General features: G+C 52.9%; 1 protein-coding gene across 1 annotated transcript; it reads right to left on the bottom strand.

Moving 5' to 3' along the window:
* Positions 1–482: 482 nt before the first annotated feature.
* SPMAP2 (sperm microtubule associated protein 2) lies at positions 483–11539 on the bottom strand. The gene is made up of 11 exons (XM_069491877.1): positions 11250–11539; positions 10041–10154; positions 9677–9748; positions 9198–9259; positions 8405–8474; positions 6971–7088; positions 4868–5027; positions 2497–2641; positions 2378–2462; positions 753–856; positions 483–576 (listed from the first exon to the last, which is right to left on the bottom strand). Exons 1-11 carry the CDS (start codon positions 11537–11539, stop codon positions 483–485), a joined length of 1314 nt encoding a protein of 437 aa, XP_069347978.1.
* Between the last annotated feature and the right edge of the window lie 4677 nt (positions 11540–16216).

The following is a 16216-nucleotide window of genomic DNA, read 5'->3' as shown; positions in this document are numbered from 1 at the left end:
GCTCCAACATCTGCATCTACAGCTGTGCCTGCACCTACACCTGTGCCTGCATCTACACCTGTGCCTACACCTACACCTGCATCTGCATCTGTGCCTACACATGCACCTGCTCCCACATCTGCACCTACACCTGTGCCTGCATCTGCACCTGTGCCTACACATACACCTGCTCCAACATCTGCACCTACACCTGTGCCTGCACCTACACCTGTGCCTGCATCTACACCTGTGCCTACACCTACACCTGCATCTGCATCTGTGCCTACACATGCACCTGCTCCCACATCTGCACCTACACCTGTGCCTGCATCTATATTTATACTGCCACATCTTCAGAATAACTCACAAAGTATGTCTCAGCCCAGGTCTCCTCTCTGAATCTCAGAAGAGTGCTCCCAACTGGTGTAGGTGCAGGTGTAGGTGTAGTTACAGTTATAGGTATAACTGTAGGTATAGGCACAGGTGTTGGCGTAGGTGTAGGCTCAGGAGAAAGTGTGAGTGCAGGTGTAGGCACAGGTGAAGGTGTAGGCATAGGTGTAGGTGCAGGTGTAGGTGTAGTTACAGTTATAGGTGTAACTGTAGGTATAGGCACAGGTGTAGGCGTAGGTGTAGGCTCAGGTGAGTGTGAGTGCAGGTGTAGGCACAGGTGCAGGTGTAGGCACAGGTGCAGGTGTAGGCATAGGTGTAGGTGCAGGTGTAGGTGCAAGTACAAGCAGAAGTGTGGATGCAGGTGTAGGCACAGGTATAGGTACAGGCACAGGTATAGGTTCAGGTATAGATGCAGGTGTGGGCACAGGTGTAGGCACAGGTATAGATGCAGGTATAGGTTCAGGCACAGGTGTAGGGTCAGGTGTAGCTGCAGGTGTAGGTTCGGGCACAGGTACAGGTGCAGACGTTGGTGTATATTTTCCCTTAGAAATGTCAAAGCACCTCCAAACCCAACAGTTTTAAAAATCATTCGTCACCCTCCCCCATGATTACAAGAAAGGGTTCCCTATCAGTGAATGGTGATACCATCCCTAAGAAACAGTGTTCTCCCCTTCTTCCTGCACACCCCACACCTGATCATTTGTTGCACCAGTTTGACACGACTTCCTAAAGGTCTCTCAAATTCAGCCCTGTCACTCTACCTCCAGGCTACAGAGTAATTGAGAGTGACAGACTGTCTGTCAGACTGTCTGTGGGTCTGTGGTTGGCAGAATAATGCCCCAAGGACATCCCTAACCTAGTCCCCAGGACCTGTGGACAGGCCACCTCTCACGGAAAAAGGGACTTTTCCCTTGTGATTAAGTTGAGGACCTTGAGATGGGAGGTCACCCTGGGTGACCCGGGGGCCTGGTGTCAGCACAGGGTCCTCGCACGAGGAGGCAGGGGGGTCAGAGGCAGAGAGATTGGAAGACGCTGCGCTGCTGGCTCTGACGGGGGAGGAAGGGCCCCGAGCTGAGGGATGCGAGCAGCCACTAGACGCTGGGGAAGGCGGGAGACACGTTCTCCGCTGGAGCCCCCAGGAGGGACCAGCCCTGCCACACCTTGATTTTATCCCAGTGAGACCCACTTTGGACTCTGACCCTAGAACTGTGACAGAATAAATATGTATTTTTTTAAGTCACTCTGTTTGTGGTCATCTGCTGTACCAAAGTACCATAGACTGGGTGGCCTATACACAACAGACGGTTCTTTCTCACGGTTCTAGAGGCTGGAAGTCCAAGATTAGGGTGAGGCCTCCTCATGGTTGCACACTGCCCATTTCTGTGTCCTCACACAGTACAGGGGGGCCAGGGGCATGTCTGGGGCCTCTTTCACAGAGATGTCAATCCCAGGCATGAGGGCTCTGCCCCCAGGACCTCCCCAGGGCTCCACCTCCTAAGACCATCCCCTTGGGGTGAAGATTTCAATATATGAATTATGGAGGGACACAAATGTCCAGACCACAGCAGGGACTGTGGGTCTTTTCCTGACCTCCTGAGCCTCAGTCTCTACTTCTGTAAAACAGGACACTTCGAGTCCTCCACCACCAAGTCACTGTAAAGATCAGTGAGTCATGCAGTGGCACTAGCTGGTTTTATTGTGGGCATCGTTGTGACTTGGAGGTGTGTGTGGATGCCCAGGAGGCTGGATAAGCAAGGGTGGATGTGAGGGGTCCAGAGGGAAGATTCTGAAGTTGGGGGGGCTGAAGTCTAACTCCAGAGGAGATCAAGATGGTCGACAAAAATGATTTGGGAAACAAAAGGGCTGTACAAATCACAGGTTGAATGTGAAAATAAATATTATTATTCCTCCTCACCATTCTTTTGGCCTTCCAGCCTGCCCACCCTCCTCCAGGCCAAAAGCTCAGAGCAACCACATACACAGGGTTAGGATGCACTTGGGTGTTTACTGGGCGCAGAGGGCTCAGAGGCTGGTCATACTTTTTTGGTGATGCTCTTGGGGGTGGCAAGCTCATAGAGGCGCGGAGATGCCTGGGCCACCAGGGAGGCCGGGGAGATGTGATAGGGGTTGTAGCCCTCGTTGAGCTCCTTGCGCACTTTGGGCTGGGCCAGGGAGATGATCCGGGGACTGGCTACCGCCTTCTTGGTGACTTCTAGTACCTCCCAGCGAGGATCTCGGTCAGGAACGCACTTGTCCGACTGGGCTTTGGGCACTAAAGGGGCAGGAGAGAGAGACAGCACCAGAGCTCAACCCTCTCAGCCACAGCACCCAGTTCAAAAGACCTATGCACCGGCGGAAGAATGGAGAACCAAAGCATGGCCAGCCGTGTAGTGGAACACTACTCAGCTGTGACGAGGAAGGAGGCTCTAACACAGGCCATAGTGTGGCGAACCCTGAGGACATCGTGCTCAGTGAGAGACGCCAGACACAGAAGGACACACAGTGTATGACTCCATTTATATAGAATTTCCTGAACAGGTAGATCCACAGAGACGGGACATGGATTCGTGGTCACCAGGGGCTGGGGAGAGGCAGGGAAGTGACTGCTGATGGGGAGATGGTGGCACATCCTGTGTACATACTAAAAGCCATTGATCCGTACTCTTTATTTTATTATTATTATTATTTGTTTGAGACAGAGTCTCACTTTATCGCCCAGGCTGGAACACAGTGGCATCATCACAGCTCACTGCAGCCTCCCACTCCTGGCCTCTATCGATCCTTCTGCCTCAGCCTCCCAGAGTGCTGGCATTACAGGCTTGGGTCACCTATACTTTAAAAGGGCAAATAACAAAGAAAAAAACATTTCAAGGCCGGGCACGGTGGCTCACGCCTGTAATCCTAGCACTCTGGGAGGCCGAGGCGGGAGGATCGCTCGAGGTCAGGAGTTCGAGACCAGCCTGAGCAAGAGTAAGACCCCGTCTCTACTAAAAATAGAAAGAAATGATCTGGACAGCTAAAAATATATATAGAAAAAAATTAGCCGGGCATGGTGGCACATGCCTATAGTCCCAGCTACTTGGGAGGCTGATGCAGAAGGATTGCTTAAGCACAGGAGTTGGAGGTTGCAGTGAGCTAGGCTGATGCCACGGCACTCTAGCCTAGGCAACAGAGAGAGACTCTGTCTCAAAACAAAAACAAATATTAAGGGAATGAACAAACAAACAAACAAAAGACCCCATAAGCAAAGTTAAAAGACAAGACACAGACTGGGAAGAAGTTATTTTGTAAAGTGTTCAACAAAGGATTAGTAACCATCTTATATAAAGAGCTGCTCCAAATCTATAACCCAGAAAACCAGGCAGCAGGAAAATGGGAAAACGATATGTTAATAGAAGAGTAAACCTGAATGGCCAATTGACTTCTCTGGCAACTGTGGCCAAGCACAGGGGATACACAGTGAATTTTCCCAAGCCTGTGACCTCGGGGGCCTGGCACAGAACAGACAGACACATAAATATGCCGTAAGTATGTCAGAAGGCTCACAGGTACCCAGAGGTGGGCTCAGGTTGTAGGACACAATGGGGCACTCAGAGCAGCCTCACGAGTGGGAAAATGTGAGCCCAGCCCCAATGGAGGTGGAGGTGCAGCGGTCAGGCCTGCAGGAGTCTGGGCTCCAGTGTTTCGGGCAGAGCGAGCGGCCAGTGCAGGAAGGGGGAGCCCTGGGAGGCCGCGTGCATGCAGAGGGGATCCAGTCAGAATCTGGCAAGGCCCCACTGGCTACCCCGTGGGAAATGGGCTGCAGCAGGTGAGGGCAGCCCCGGGCCGGGCAGGCAATGGAGCTTGGCCAGGTGGGGGACCGTGGGGCATGCAGCTGTGGGTCCCAGGTTTCTGAAAGTGGAACCCGGGGGGTTTCAGGACAGATTGGATGTGGATGTGAGAATGGGCAGAGACAGGCCAGGAGGAGACATGGGGCCCCTGGCACAGCGCCTGGAAGGATGCAGGTGTGAGCTGGAAGGATGCAGGTGTGAACTGAACCCGCCCGCTGCACACTCACGGCTGCATGCACTGGCACATCCTGTGTGGACCCCTGGGGGACACAGCAAAGTGCATTACCTTCGGGTGGTGGCATTAGAGGTTATTTTTACTTTCTTCGTTATGCTTTTGGGTATTTCCCAAAGTCTCTACAATTAGTACATATTCCTTTTGTCATTGGGGGAAATGGGCACTTAATTTGTTCTAAAGGAGGGGCACAAGGCCAACAACCTTGATAAAGCTGCCTTGAACCTCGGCTCAGCTCTCTAGCCCCTGCACGCAACCCTCCCTGCTAGGAACCCCCTCAGACAATACCCTCTGCTTCTGGACCATACCCCCTCTAATTTCTGCTTCTCTTCCCTGGGAAGATGTTACTTCTGCCCACTTCCAGACAGGGCTTAAACTGTCCACAGGGACTTGGACAAGGGTATCCTAAGGAACTGAGCCCTGGGGACCTCCTTACTGGCCAAGTGAAGGAGGCGGTTGTAGTCTGACGCGTGCGGCCTGGGCTTTGGCATGGGGTCCCACTCTTCCAGCAGGGTGGCCTGGGCTCTGGGCTTTGACAACCGGAGGATCCGTTGACTGGGGACGGCCATCTGGGCTGCCCTGGACACCCGGGACACCTGGAAACAAAAGCAGAGTGAGGGAGTAAAACAGCCCACGACGCCTAATGGGTCCTGAAGCAAAAAGACCCCATAAACAGCACCGAGACCAGAGACTTACTGGGAAGAAGCTAGTTTGTAATGTGTTCATCAAAGGATTAGTAGCTATCATATATAAAGAGCTCCTCCAAATCAGTAATTCTAGAAACCAAAAATGAGCTAGGCAAATGACGTAGGAGAGTAACCCTAAATGGCCAATAATCCTTTCTTTGACTAGGGAAATATAAATAAAAACAACAGAAGACCACTCCACGCCCACAAATTTGGCAGAAATGAAAAAGTCTGACATCAAGCCCTAGTGAGAATGTGGGAGAAGAGAAACTCTAATGCATGGCAGGTAGGAGAGTAAGTTAGTACAAGCACTTTGGAGAGCAACTTGTCCACCTCAATTAAAGTCAAACATGTGCACACTCGATGACCACGACGTACAAGAGACTCCCACTCCTGATCGGAGGAAACGAGCACAGTGATGTGCACTGCCACTTACTTACCACGCACATCCCAGAAACCAGCCAGCTGCCATCAGCTGGGGACTGCGTGGGCTAATTGTGTATATTCACATAACAGAATGCAACCCAGCAGGAAAACTATTTTTGCTTTCTTTTCTTTTCTGTCTCTTTTTTTTTTTTTTTGGAAACAAGGTCTTGCTCTGTCACCCAGGCTGGAGTGCAGTGGCGTGCTCATAGCTCACAGCAGCCTCCAACTCCTGGGTTCAAGCGATCCTCCTGCCTCAGCCTCTCAAAGTGCTGGGATCACAGACATATGCCACCGTGCCTGGCTGAGTATTGTGATATTAAGGAATTATTGTTAATTTTTTAGCGTGTTCATTGTTATTGTGATTGTGTTTTTTTAAATGTCCTTGTCTGTTAGAAATACATACTGAAATGTTTATAAGAGAAATTGTATGACATCTGGATTTACTTTAAAATTTTTAAAAGGTGTACTCCAGCAAATAACCACATGGAAAAATGCATCAACATATTATTAGGGAAATGCAAATTAAAACCACAATAAGAAACCACTACACACCCATGAGAATGACCGAAACTTAAATGAATGTAAATGAACAGACAGACAAAGGGACGGACACCAACTGCTGGTGAGCACGTGGACAGCTAAGCCCTCACACACTGCTGCTGCACGTGAGCAGTGGAACAGCAACTGTTGGTCAATTTCTTAAAAAGTCAGACATCCCTAACAAGTAGGAAGTCCCACTTCTGGCTATTGACCCTTGAGATATGAAAACTCGCCACCACAAGACCCTGTACACGAATATTCAAAGCAGCTCTATTTGCAATGATCCAAAACTGGAGACGACCCACACGTCCTTCCAAGGTGGGCGAACATGCTGCAGCACAGTGTCCAATGGGACAGGACCCAGCAAGGAACAGGCATGAACTACGGACACAGGAGGGTCTCACAGGCACCGTGCCAAGGGAAAGAAGCTGGGCTCAAGCCACAGGCTTTGTGGTCTTGCTCACACGACACTCTGGACAGGGTGGAGAACACATCGGTGGTTGCCAGGGGCTGGGGGAGCAGCGAGAAGAAAAAGCTTTCCACTGGGTGAGAGATTAGAGATTTGAGTCAGAATAGACTGAACTTTTAACAAAATACCTGAAATGAGATTGTTCTAATGCCTGAGTGTGGGCAGGAAGTGTTGGGATCCACTCTGAACCGACATGGCCAGGGAAGGATGACCCCTGAGCTGGTCTGCAGATGGTGCGAGGCGAAAATGCAGTTTTCCCTGAACGAGGGCTGGCAGGTCCTGCTCGTGCAGCACTGCGGTAATGCTGGTCTTGCTCTGGTCCCCCGGGGTCCCCCGACTCCTAAAGGCCTCGTTCACCGCCCACACCTTTCCCAGCCATGGAGGGTGGGTGCGGGTCCCAGGGAGCACAGGAGCCCACCTCAGACATGTTGATGCTCCAAATGTTGTTCCGCATCTTTGGGGTGGCCAGTTCCTTCAGGCGACTGGACGCTTGGTATTCCAAGGTGGGCCGAGAAATGGGCCAGACGGGAGTGGTCCTAAGGGGGGCGGTCCACATTTGAGACCCCAGCCCAGCCAAGGGGAGAATGCGCATGCGTGTGTGTGTACACGTGTGCATGTGTGTGCGCGCACCCAGGTGTGTGATCTCTCTCAGCTTCTGTTTCTGGGGAAAAGGGAGAACCCAGGAAAGGAGGGCATTTTGAAGACATCTCCAAGGGGGTTCGCAAGGATCTCCCAAGAGAAGGTCCCCTGAGTTCTTGGGGACAGAGCTGGCCTCTGCCGAGGTTGCCCCAGCTCAGTGAGGGGGTTTCTGGCCCTCCCCACCCATGGTGGCCACAGGGCTCTGAGGCCACCTCCCACACCCCATTGTCCGGAGCCCAGATGAGGACGAGGACCCCAGGATGAGAGTGCATCCTGGAGCCCAGGTGAGGACGTGGACCCCAGGATGACAGTACATCCTGCCACTGCCTCGGAGAAGGGGAAGGTGAAACCAGCCCAGCTCGCTGAGCCGCGCCTCCCAAAGTTGGGTCTCAGCTTCGCCTCTGCCCAGAAGTAAAGCCGTATTTGTGGATTCTAAGGCAGACTCTTTTCACGCTTCCACATGTCTGAGGTTGGGACAGCTTAGAAACACCGCCAGCCAGACGGCAGACACGCCGTGGCGATCGCGCCTGTGTGTGCTCAGAGTGGCTGTTCGCACTGAAAGCATTTCGGCCACGTCATGTGCATTGTTGGCTCCACAGGAGTTAAGTTTAATTGCAGTTTAAATAAATTGTCTTCAGATTACAATGTGATTCAGAATTAAAATAAAAAGTTATTGTGCACAAATATAGGCGTGAAGCCGGCATGTGGAAGAACACCCACATCAACATCTCCGAGCTGAAAGTGATTCGAAACAGTTGGGCACGCTTTGCCTATTTCACTTCTCTCTTCCTTTATATGTGTGCATAAAGATGGATAATTAAAATTTGTGTCTAAATAACTCTAAAGATCACTTTTAACAAGCATGGAGGTTCTAAGTGCTAAGAAAAAATGGTGTACGTAAAATAACAATGTCTTGTAATTTCTATCTTTTCAGAGTCAGCAGACAGTCCTAACAGTGATAACATCTGAGTACTTACCGTGCCAGGCAGGGCGCTAAGCGCCTTGCACGTGTGATCTGCACCCTCGCCCACTCAACAGGTGGAGAGGAGGTTAGGGGTGGAGCAGCCCGGGTGAGGAAGCGGCAGCCCCAGTCTGAACTCAGGCTACCTGTCCCCGGGACCTGGAGCCCTGCCCACGCCACACCCTGTCCGGGGGAGGGAAGGGCTTCTGCCAAGCTCCGCCTACAGAGAGCTGCCAAGCCCTCCTTCCCCACCTGTTGTTGTTGTAATACTCCAAGTAGAATCTCCTGGGCCGGGCCAGTTCGTCCACGCGGCGGGAGACCGCTGTGCAAAATGGGAAACAGGTGGTGAGCCCTCACTTAGGCCCACCCCAGAGGCTCGCTGCCTGTGGGGTTCAGCTCTCCAAGGCCAGGGCAGGAGGTGCAACTGGTGTCCCTGCCCACAGTTCCTCAGACACTTTGTAGAGGTGACTTTGGCTGTCCCATTTTGGGGACAGTGGGCTCAGAGGCCTGAAGGGAGCGGGAGCGGCAGGGCTTATGGGGAATGGAGGGCCCCGCTCCTCCCTGGCTCAGTGTGGATCCCACAACCCGCAGGCTGGGAACGTGGCTTTGGGTCTGCAGTTAGTACAGACCTATGTTTTCTGGGGCTCCCTGAGCACAGTGGGGAGGGCCTAACCCCCAGGAGAGAACTGCCTTGAGACCTCCCTCCTATAACGAGCTTTCTTGAAATGTCTGTGTGAAGGTACCCAGGCTCTCACAAAAGCGTGGAGATCAGGAGGAAGGGAAGGGTCTTCTTGCAGAGTAAATATTGGCCCCATTCGGACTTTTCCTGGAGTTCTCACCCTGCATCCTCACCCTGACCAGGGCGGAGTCCAGAGTGTGTGTCAGGGGAGGGGATGTTGGCTTGGGGGAGGGGAGGTTAGAGGTGGAGGCCAGCACCCCTCCTAGGTGCCTGAGCTCCAGGAGGATGTGGTTCCCTGCCCCTGGAGGCCACGGGCGATGTCCCTGGAGAGCGGCCAGACCCTGGGGTTGCTCGGGCTACACCTACCGGGCACGGTGATAGCCAGGGTGGTGTCCTCGAGGAACCGCTCAGTCCAGTACACGGAGGGCCTGGAACAAGCAGCAGCTCAGGGCGAGAGGGGCAGAGGCCCGGGCCCTGTGCCCTGCCTGAAGCAGGAGACGGCTCCCCTAGAGCGAGTGCCATGGGGCGGCTGGGGGAGGGAGGGCGGTGGGTGGGAAAGACAGTGAGGGAGGCCTGTCTGGGGGTCTCTGGGACGTGGAGACTGTTTTGAGCAAGGCTGATGCTCAGAGAAGGGGTGGCTAGAAAAAAAGTATAATTAAGAAGAGGGCCCAGGGCCATCTCCCAGGAGCAGCTGCTAGGGTTGAGCCCAAAGCACAAGGGTGGCGTCAGGAATGGCCCTTGGGTGAAGGAGCGCCTTCCCCCATCCTCGCCCTGGAGACAAGAGGGTGGCTCCAGTGAAGGGTCCCCCTGGAACCTGGGCAGATGGAGGAGACCCCCAGACTTACCAATAGAGACAGAACTGCAAGCTCATCTTGCATGGGGAAATCCAGGCATAGCCCTTACAACGGCATCCCATCCTGCGATGAGACAGGGTCCCAGCCCCCACTGCCTTTGCTCCCAAGCGCCTCACTCTCCTTTGGCCACCCCCAGAGGGCCACCAATGGCCACGGTTCCCAGCAAGTCCCCACCTCTGGTGTCCTGACTTCTCACCTCCCTGGGCAGCCTCCTTAGCTGGCCAAGCCCCGCCTGCCCGGAGTTGACGGATGTGGTGTCGCTGGGAGAGGGGAGCCCAGAAAGAATGCAGAGGGGACCACGGGAGCCCTTGTCCTCTGGCCTCCCGCCCACAGCAAGGCCCTGGCCCGGCCTCACCTGTCCTTCAAGACTTTCCAGTTGGGCTTGGGTTTTGCCAGCTCAAAGAGCCGCCTCCTCTTCCTCCCTTTGGCCATGGAGGTGCTGGGGAGCCTCTGAGTGATGGACAGCCGGCTTCGGGAGAATTGGGTGTTGGGTTGGAGCTGCTTTTCCACCCCAGCATGTTTGGGAGCCCAGAGAAGCCAGCCTTGCTCTGCCCTGGCCCACCCTAATTTCCTTTCCCTCAGGCTCTCTCTGGGGGAGAATTTCTGAATCACAAAGGCCTGTACTGACACCCCAGCTGGACTGTTTGCTAGAGGTGAGGCCCGGGCCAGGACATCTGAAGTCCTCACAGGCATTTATCAACTAGCTCCTGCATGCCAGGCCCCAGGCTACAAAGAGAGCAGCTCCTGGCTCCCAGAAAGCAAATAGACCATGAGAGAAAAAGGGGCAGCTGACGATGACAAGAACAGGACGTTAAATGCCAAGACATCTGCCTGTCTCCTCACTTAGCTCAGCTCTTGGCTCAAATGTCCTCCCCTGAAGGCCCCTCACGCTCCTGGCTGTTTTCTCCACAGGTTGGGGTTCGGGCTGGGGTTAGCAGAGCCCCATGAGCAGGGACGTTGCTTGTTCATGGATGGCACAGGTCCCTGTGGCCTGAGAGATGGCACCACGGGAGGGGGTGGGGAGAGCGCCCCAGGCCTGCCCGCCTCAGCCCCGCCCTACACTGCAGCCGGAGGGAACAACGGCCAGGTACAGTCCCAGAAGCGCCAGCTAAAACTGCACCCCCGGCGACCAACGCATCAGGTTGTTAGTTCACCTAAAACGTTTCTCCTGACCATTTCTGGCAATTTGTGGAGCCCGGAATGGTTTCAACTTTTGAGTTGAGAAACTTTTTTCCATTTCCTTTTCTCTCTGACTTGAGGGCTGTCACTCTGGCATCTGCAGTCTATCTGACTCTAAAACTGGCACATTCTACCTCCTGCCACCTGGGTAGGGTTGTGTTTGCTGCCTTTTGCCTCAAAGGCCAGTGAGAGATGCTGACCCCTGATCACCCTAGACTGACTCTGGAGGGATCTTCGGGGACAGCAAACCAGTCAACAACCCTTTCCATGGCCCAGGGACCTGCACAGGTGAAGGGGGCAGGGTGGGAACTGCTGCTGCCTCCTCTCTGCCATGGTCTGAGCCCCACCCACCCCTCCTAGGCAGGCCCCAGTCCCCGCTGCCCACCTCATTTCAGGAACATCGTCCTCTAAGCCTTTGTCCAGAACTCTCTCCAGCTCAAAAAGTGCCTCCTCCGGATTCTGGGTCTCAGGCTCTTCCCCAGCCACCTCCTCAGGGGGAATCTCCTCCTCCTGGCCATCAGCTCCCAGACCCGCATCATCTAGGTCCTTGACCCGCCGGCTCTCATACACAGTGCTCTGGAGGCCAAGGGGGTCATCGTCCTGCCCTCTTTCTGACGCACGCCTGGACTCAGGGATGAGGTGGCTGTTGAGCGATCCTCGCCAGGTGTCCCCCATGTGCTGGGTCCCCTCCCCAGACCCTGCAGCCTTGCTCCCTCAACATCCAAATGGATCTGTGGTCACCGCGGCGACAGAAGAAGGTCCCGCCCATGTGTTCCGCCACCCACATTCTAATCCCAGACTGTCCATAAATGCCTGCCACCCCACCTCCAGCACACCCACCTACGGCCTCCATTTCTTCTTAGTAAAAGGCCCCATTTGTGCTGGGGTCAGGGGTCAATTCTGGTGGTCACAGCTCACCAGGGGTCCCGCCCCCTCCCAGGATTGCTTTGGGAATGAGACCTGAGGGGGAACTGCAGAGGCGCCTGGGGGTGGCTTCCCCTCTCTTATGCAGAGGCACAAGGAAGAGACCACGCCTGTTCCTCCTCGTTGCCCTTGGGCATGTCGTAAGGTCTGGAGCTCAGCAGCCATCTTGTGAGCGTGAAGCCTGCCGGTATGAGGACAGGCGGGCTGAACGCTGGGTCTCTGATGGCATTGTTGAGGCTCCAGACGCAGCAGCCTGGAGTCTGCTCTGTGTCTGGGCTTCCGTTACTGGAAGCAATTAACTTCCTCCGTGCTAAGTCGCTGTAGCTGGGTTTTTAGTTACTTGCTCCCGATTTGGCCTCGCCACCACCTCCGTCAGGAAAGGGGGTCTCCTTGAGTGTTCCATACAGAAAGTCCTGTGAGAGTATCTGGTGCGATCCAGGAGACGCTTGGAAATGCCCCTTTTGGACCTGAAGTCTCCTGAACCCTCACCTTGCACTTGATGATTTCTTTTTCTCTCAAGTTAAATCTGACCACGGTCTGCAGGTGCCTTTCACAAGGAGACCAATTACACGTTGTTGCAATCGGAAGGAACTGTCACCACTGCAATGTTTCTATAAGAAATCCTTGTTCTGAACAAAGGCGCTGTGCTCACCAAACCTACCTCAAATGCGGTGGAGCTCAGTGTCTGGTGAGATCTAGCCTGCACCGTGCGCCAGCACACAGCAACTGACAGGCGCCACTCCGAGCTCATTCAGTCTACAAGCTCGGTTGGTCCTCCGTTTGGTCCTCGTGACAGTCCACTGCAGAGATGGGAACGCTGAGTTCCAATGCCTTGGAGAAACTCCCCGGGCCACACAGTGGAGGGGCTCCACCCTGCCCCTTTGCACCAAATGGAGTAAAGGCTGGACCTGCTCACAGCGGAAGTCAGAGGAGACCGAGGGCAGAATGCCCAAGGGCAGAGCTCAGATCGCCCTTGGAGGGAGATTTGGAGGCCCCTTTCTGCTCAGACGTGTGGAGAAGGGGCCAAAGCCAGTGTGGTGGTTTCTGGGTGCTGTGTGAGTTGTTCGGAGTGGAAAGTAAAGGAGAACCAGAAACGGGCTGTGGGATGTGTGGGGGTCTGAAAGCCGATGGTGGGAGGAGAGACGTCCTCGTCACATGGTGCTGGGGCCCGGGTATCTCTAGGTCAGGAAACACAATCGGGTTCCTACTATGTCTATTTTCTGTTGCTGCCATAACACATTACCACAAATTGAGAGGCTTAAACAATGCTAATTTGTATCTGACAGTGCTGGAGTCAGAAGCCCAAGGCGGATCTCATCGGGCTCGAACCAAGGTGTGGGCAGGACCGGTTCCACCTGGGGCTCCAGGGAGGGCCCGCTGCTGTGCTGCCCGCCCGGCCGGCAGAATCTGGGGCCGGCGACCACGTCCTTGCAGGCTGTGAGCCGAGGGCCGTCCCAGCTCCCAGAGGCCTCGTGCTCCTTCTCCACAGCCAGCAGCAGCCAGTCAAGTTCCTCTCACACCGTGAGTCTCTGCTACTTCTTCTCATCTCCCGGACCAGAACTGGGAAAGAGCCTCATCTTGCCTCATCTTGTAAACTAGACCCCTCTGGATAATCCAGGCTAATCTGACTGTGAGCCCCATCAGGCTGTCATCTTAACCACACCGTCAAAGCCCTCTTTGCCCTGTGAAATAACATGCTCCCAGCATCAACGTCAAACAAAAGTAGAGACGCATTTTTATGTAAAACGTTTTATATGGGAAAATACGTAAAAAATAGAATTGTGATTTGGAGCATACACACAGACCATGTGGTCTCTGGAGTGTTTGAAGAACAAAGAGAAGGTTGAGGGTTTTATTAAAAAGAGAAATGTTACATATTGTTTTGAAAGAAAACTTACGTGCTCTAGGGAAGCTTTTGGGAGCTGGCAAGCTCCAAGGGGTGACAGCGGTGGTAGAACGGGTCTCCGAGCTGCGGCAGGTCGTTTGGGCAGCCGCCAGGGGAAGCTGGCCAGAGAGCAGGCCATCGGCAGCCGGCTCGACGCAGCCCCCAGGAAGGTGCCTGTACCGGAGTGACTGAGCTGGGTGTGACAAGGTAACTCCAATTCACATGGTCAGTTTTCACACCAGGTTCCAGGGCTTAGGACATGGACACCTTTGAGGGTCCTTATTCTCCTGCCACACCTCACACCACACACACAAACCAATCCGACGTGGATTGGGGATTTGAATGCCAAAACAATACTTTAAAACGTACAGAAAACAGTCAACGTGACCCTCTTTTTTTTTCCTTTTGTGACCATCTTTTTGCTGTTGAGGTAAGGAAGTTTTCTTTATCAAGACATATAAAGTGCTAATCATAAATGAGCGATAGATTCAACCATATTAAATTTGCACTTGTGATGATCAGGCCATATGGGAAAATGGGAAAATAAGCCACCAATTAATTGGAAGACGATATTTGCCACATACATAACTGATAAGTGCCAAGCCATAGCATAAGTGACTCCTGTAGGTCAATAAGAAAAAGGTCAGCCTCCCGAGTAGCTGGGACTACAGGCATGAGCCGCCACACCCAGCCTGGAGCCCATATTCTAAAGGGATAAAAAGACAACAAATTCATTAATAATGCAATACAGAGGCACTCTGAGAGGCTGAGGCAGGACGATGGCTTGAGCCCGGGAGTGGGAGGCTGCAGTGAGCTGTGATGACACCACTGCATTCCAGCCTGGGTGACAGAGCGAGACCCTGTCTCAATTTAAAAAAAAAAAAAAAAGAAGAAGAAGAAGAACATGGGCTGCAACAATGTAGAGACTCTGCTTATCTTGTTCATGCCTGGACCCAGCGCCCAGAACAGAATTTCGGGAAATATCCTGAATGAGTACCTGGAGAAAACCGCAATACCAAATGGTGACCACAAGATGCCGCCCCACTCCAGCCAGGGCTACATTTGCAAAAATTAGTGGCACAGAGACTTTGGAGGATGCTAAGAAATCAGTCTGGACAGGAAATGCATTGAACAGAGACCATGGATGAAGCGGGGCCTTCCTGGGTCTAAACTAACTTCCCTGGAATCCAGGCACAACTATGCCCTTCCCTTACTCAATAGCCTTCTGTGGCTCCCACCTTCTACAGAATATTTCCCAAAGGAGTGACACAGACTGGTGTATGCAGGGTGATTTTAAGTGGAATACAAGGCCTAGGATTAATAATAGCAAATAATGTGATGAGGCCTCCCCCCCCCTTTTTTTTTTTTTTTTGAGACAGAGTCTGACTCTGCTGCCCAGGCTGGAGTGCAGTGGCATCATCATAGCTCACTGCAGCCTCCAACTCCTGGGCTCAAGCGATCCTCTTGCCTCAGCCTCCCGAGTAGCTAGGACTACAGGCACCACCACACCCGGCTAATTTTTCTACAGGCTGGTCTTGAACCCCTAACCTCAAGCGATCCTCCCTCCTCAGCCTCCCTGAGTGCTAGGATAACAGGTGTGAGCCACCATGCCCGATCCCTTTTCCTTTAATTCCAATCCTCTGGCTACCTCAAGGAGAAAGGCTCAGCTTGGTGCTAATAAAAGTTTAACTTTCCACAGTATTGTTAATTCTTTTTAACAAAGAGAACAGGCCCAAGCCTGAGGTAGGCCATAAAGGCTAGAATTTAAATAACCTGTTAAAACTTCATTGGTGTTTGCACACCTTTCTGGCTTGGTTGTGTTGTTGTTGTTTTGAAATAATTGCAAATTTTCCAGAAAAGTTGTGAGAGTACGCTAAGAACTGCCACCCACCCTTCACCCAGAGTCATCAGCTGCCGTTTTGCTGCGTGGCTTTACCCTCTGTCTCTGTGTTTGCTCTTGAACACCTGCAGCCAGGTTGCAGGCATTGCGCCCTCTACCCCGGAACACTTTAGGGTGTGTTTCCCTGAACAAGAATGTTCTCGTACAGAACCACGGCATGATTATCAAAACCAGAAAAAAGTAGCATGACTAAATACTGTTACCTAATCAAGAATTCTCACTGAAATTTCATTGATTGGCTCAATGACGTCCTTTACAGCTATTTTCCCTGGTCCAGGAGCCAGTTCATGTTGACGTTTATGTTTGTGTGTCTGTTTGATCTTTCGATCTGGAACAACTCTTCACTCTGTTTTCACCAGCTGAACACGTTCGAAGAGTACCACCCAGTTATGTTACGGGTGATCCTTCCATTTGGGCTTTCTAATATCTTCTCATGGTCACTTTGCGGTTGTGCAGTGAGCAGGGAGCCTGCAGACATGACGTGTTGTGTCAGGGGCACGTGTACGACCTGTCACATCACCACTGCTGATTTCGATCCTTTGATTCAGGTGCCTCTGTAGGTTTCTCGGGTTTTCCATTCGCAGGGTCCGTTTATGTCGGCTGACACAGGGAAATACATTAGGCTGTAGGAAGACGGAGAATA

This window comes from Eulemur rufifrons, chromosome 2, assembly GCF_041146395.1.
Source record: "Eulemur rufifrons isolate Redbay chromosome 2, OSU_ERuf_1, whole genome shotgun sequence".
NCBI lineage: Eukaryota > Metazoa > Chordata > Mammalia > Primates > Lemuridae > Eulemur > Eulemur rufifrons.
The sequence above is the reverse complement of the archived record's forward strand: the minus strand, read 5'-3'. Positions and strand labels throughout refer to the sequence as shown.

Coding starts and splice junctions, on each gene's coding strand:
- SPMAP2 (XM_069491877.1), bottom strand. CDS start 11,539: ATGGGGGACACCTGGCGAGGATCGCTCAACAGCCACCTCATCCCTGAG. Junction 10,155..11,249: donor GACGATGTTCCTGAAATGAG/GTGGGCAGCGGG, acceptor ATTCTCCCGAAG/CCGGCTGTCCATCACTCAGA. Junction 9,260..9,676: donor TTGCAGTTCTGTCTCTATTG/GTAAGTCTGGGG, acceptor TGCTTGTTCCAG/GCCCTCCGTGTACTGGACTG.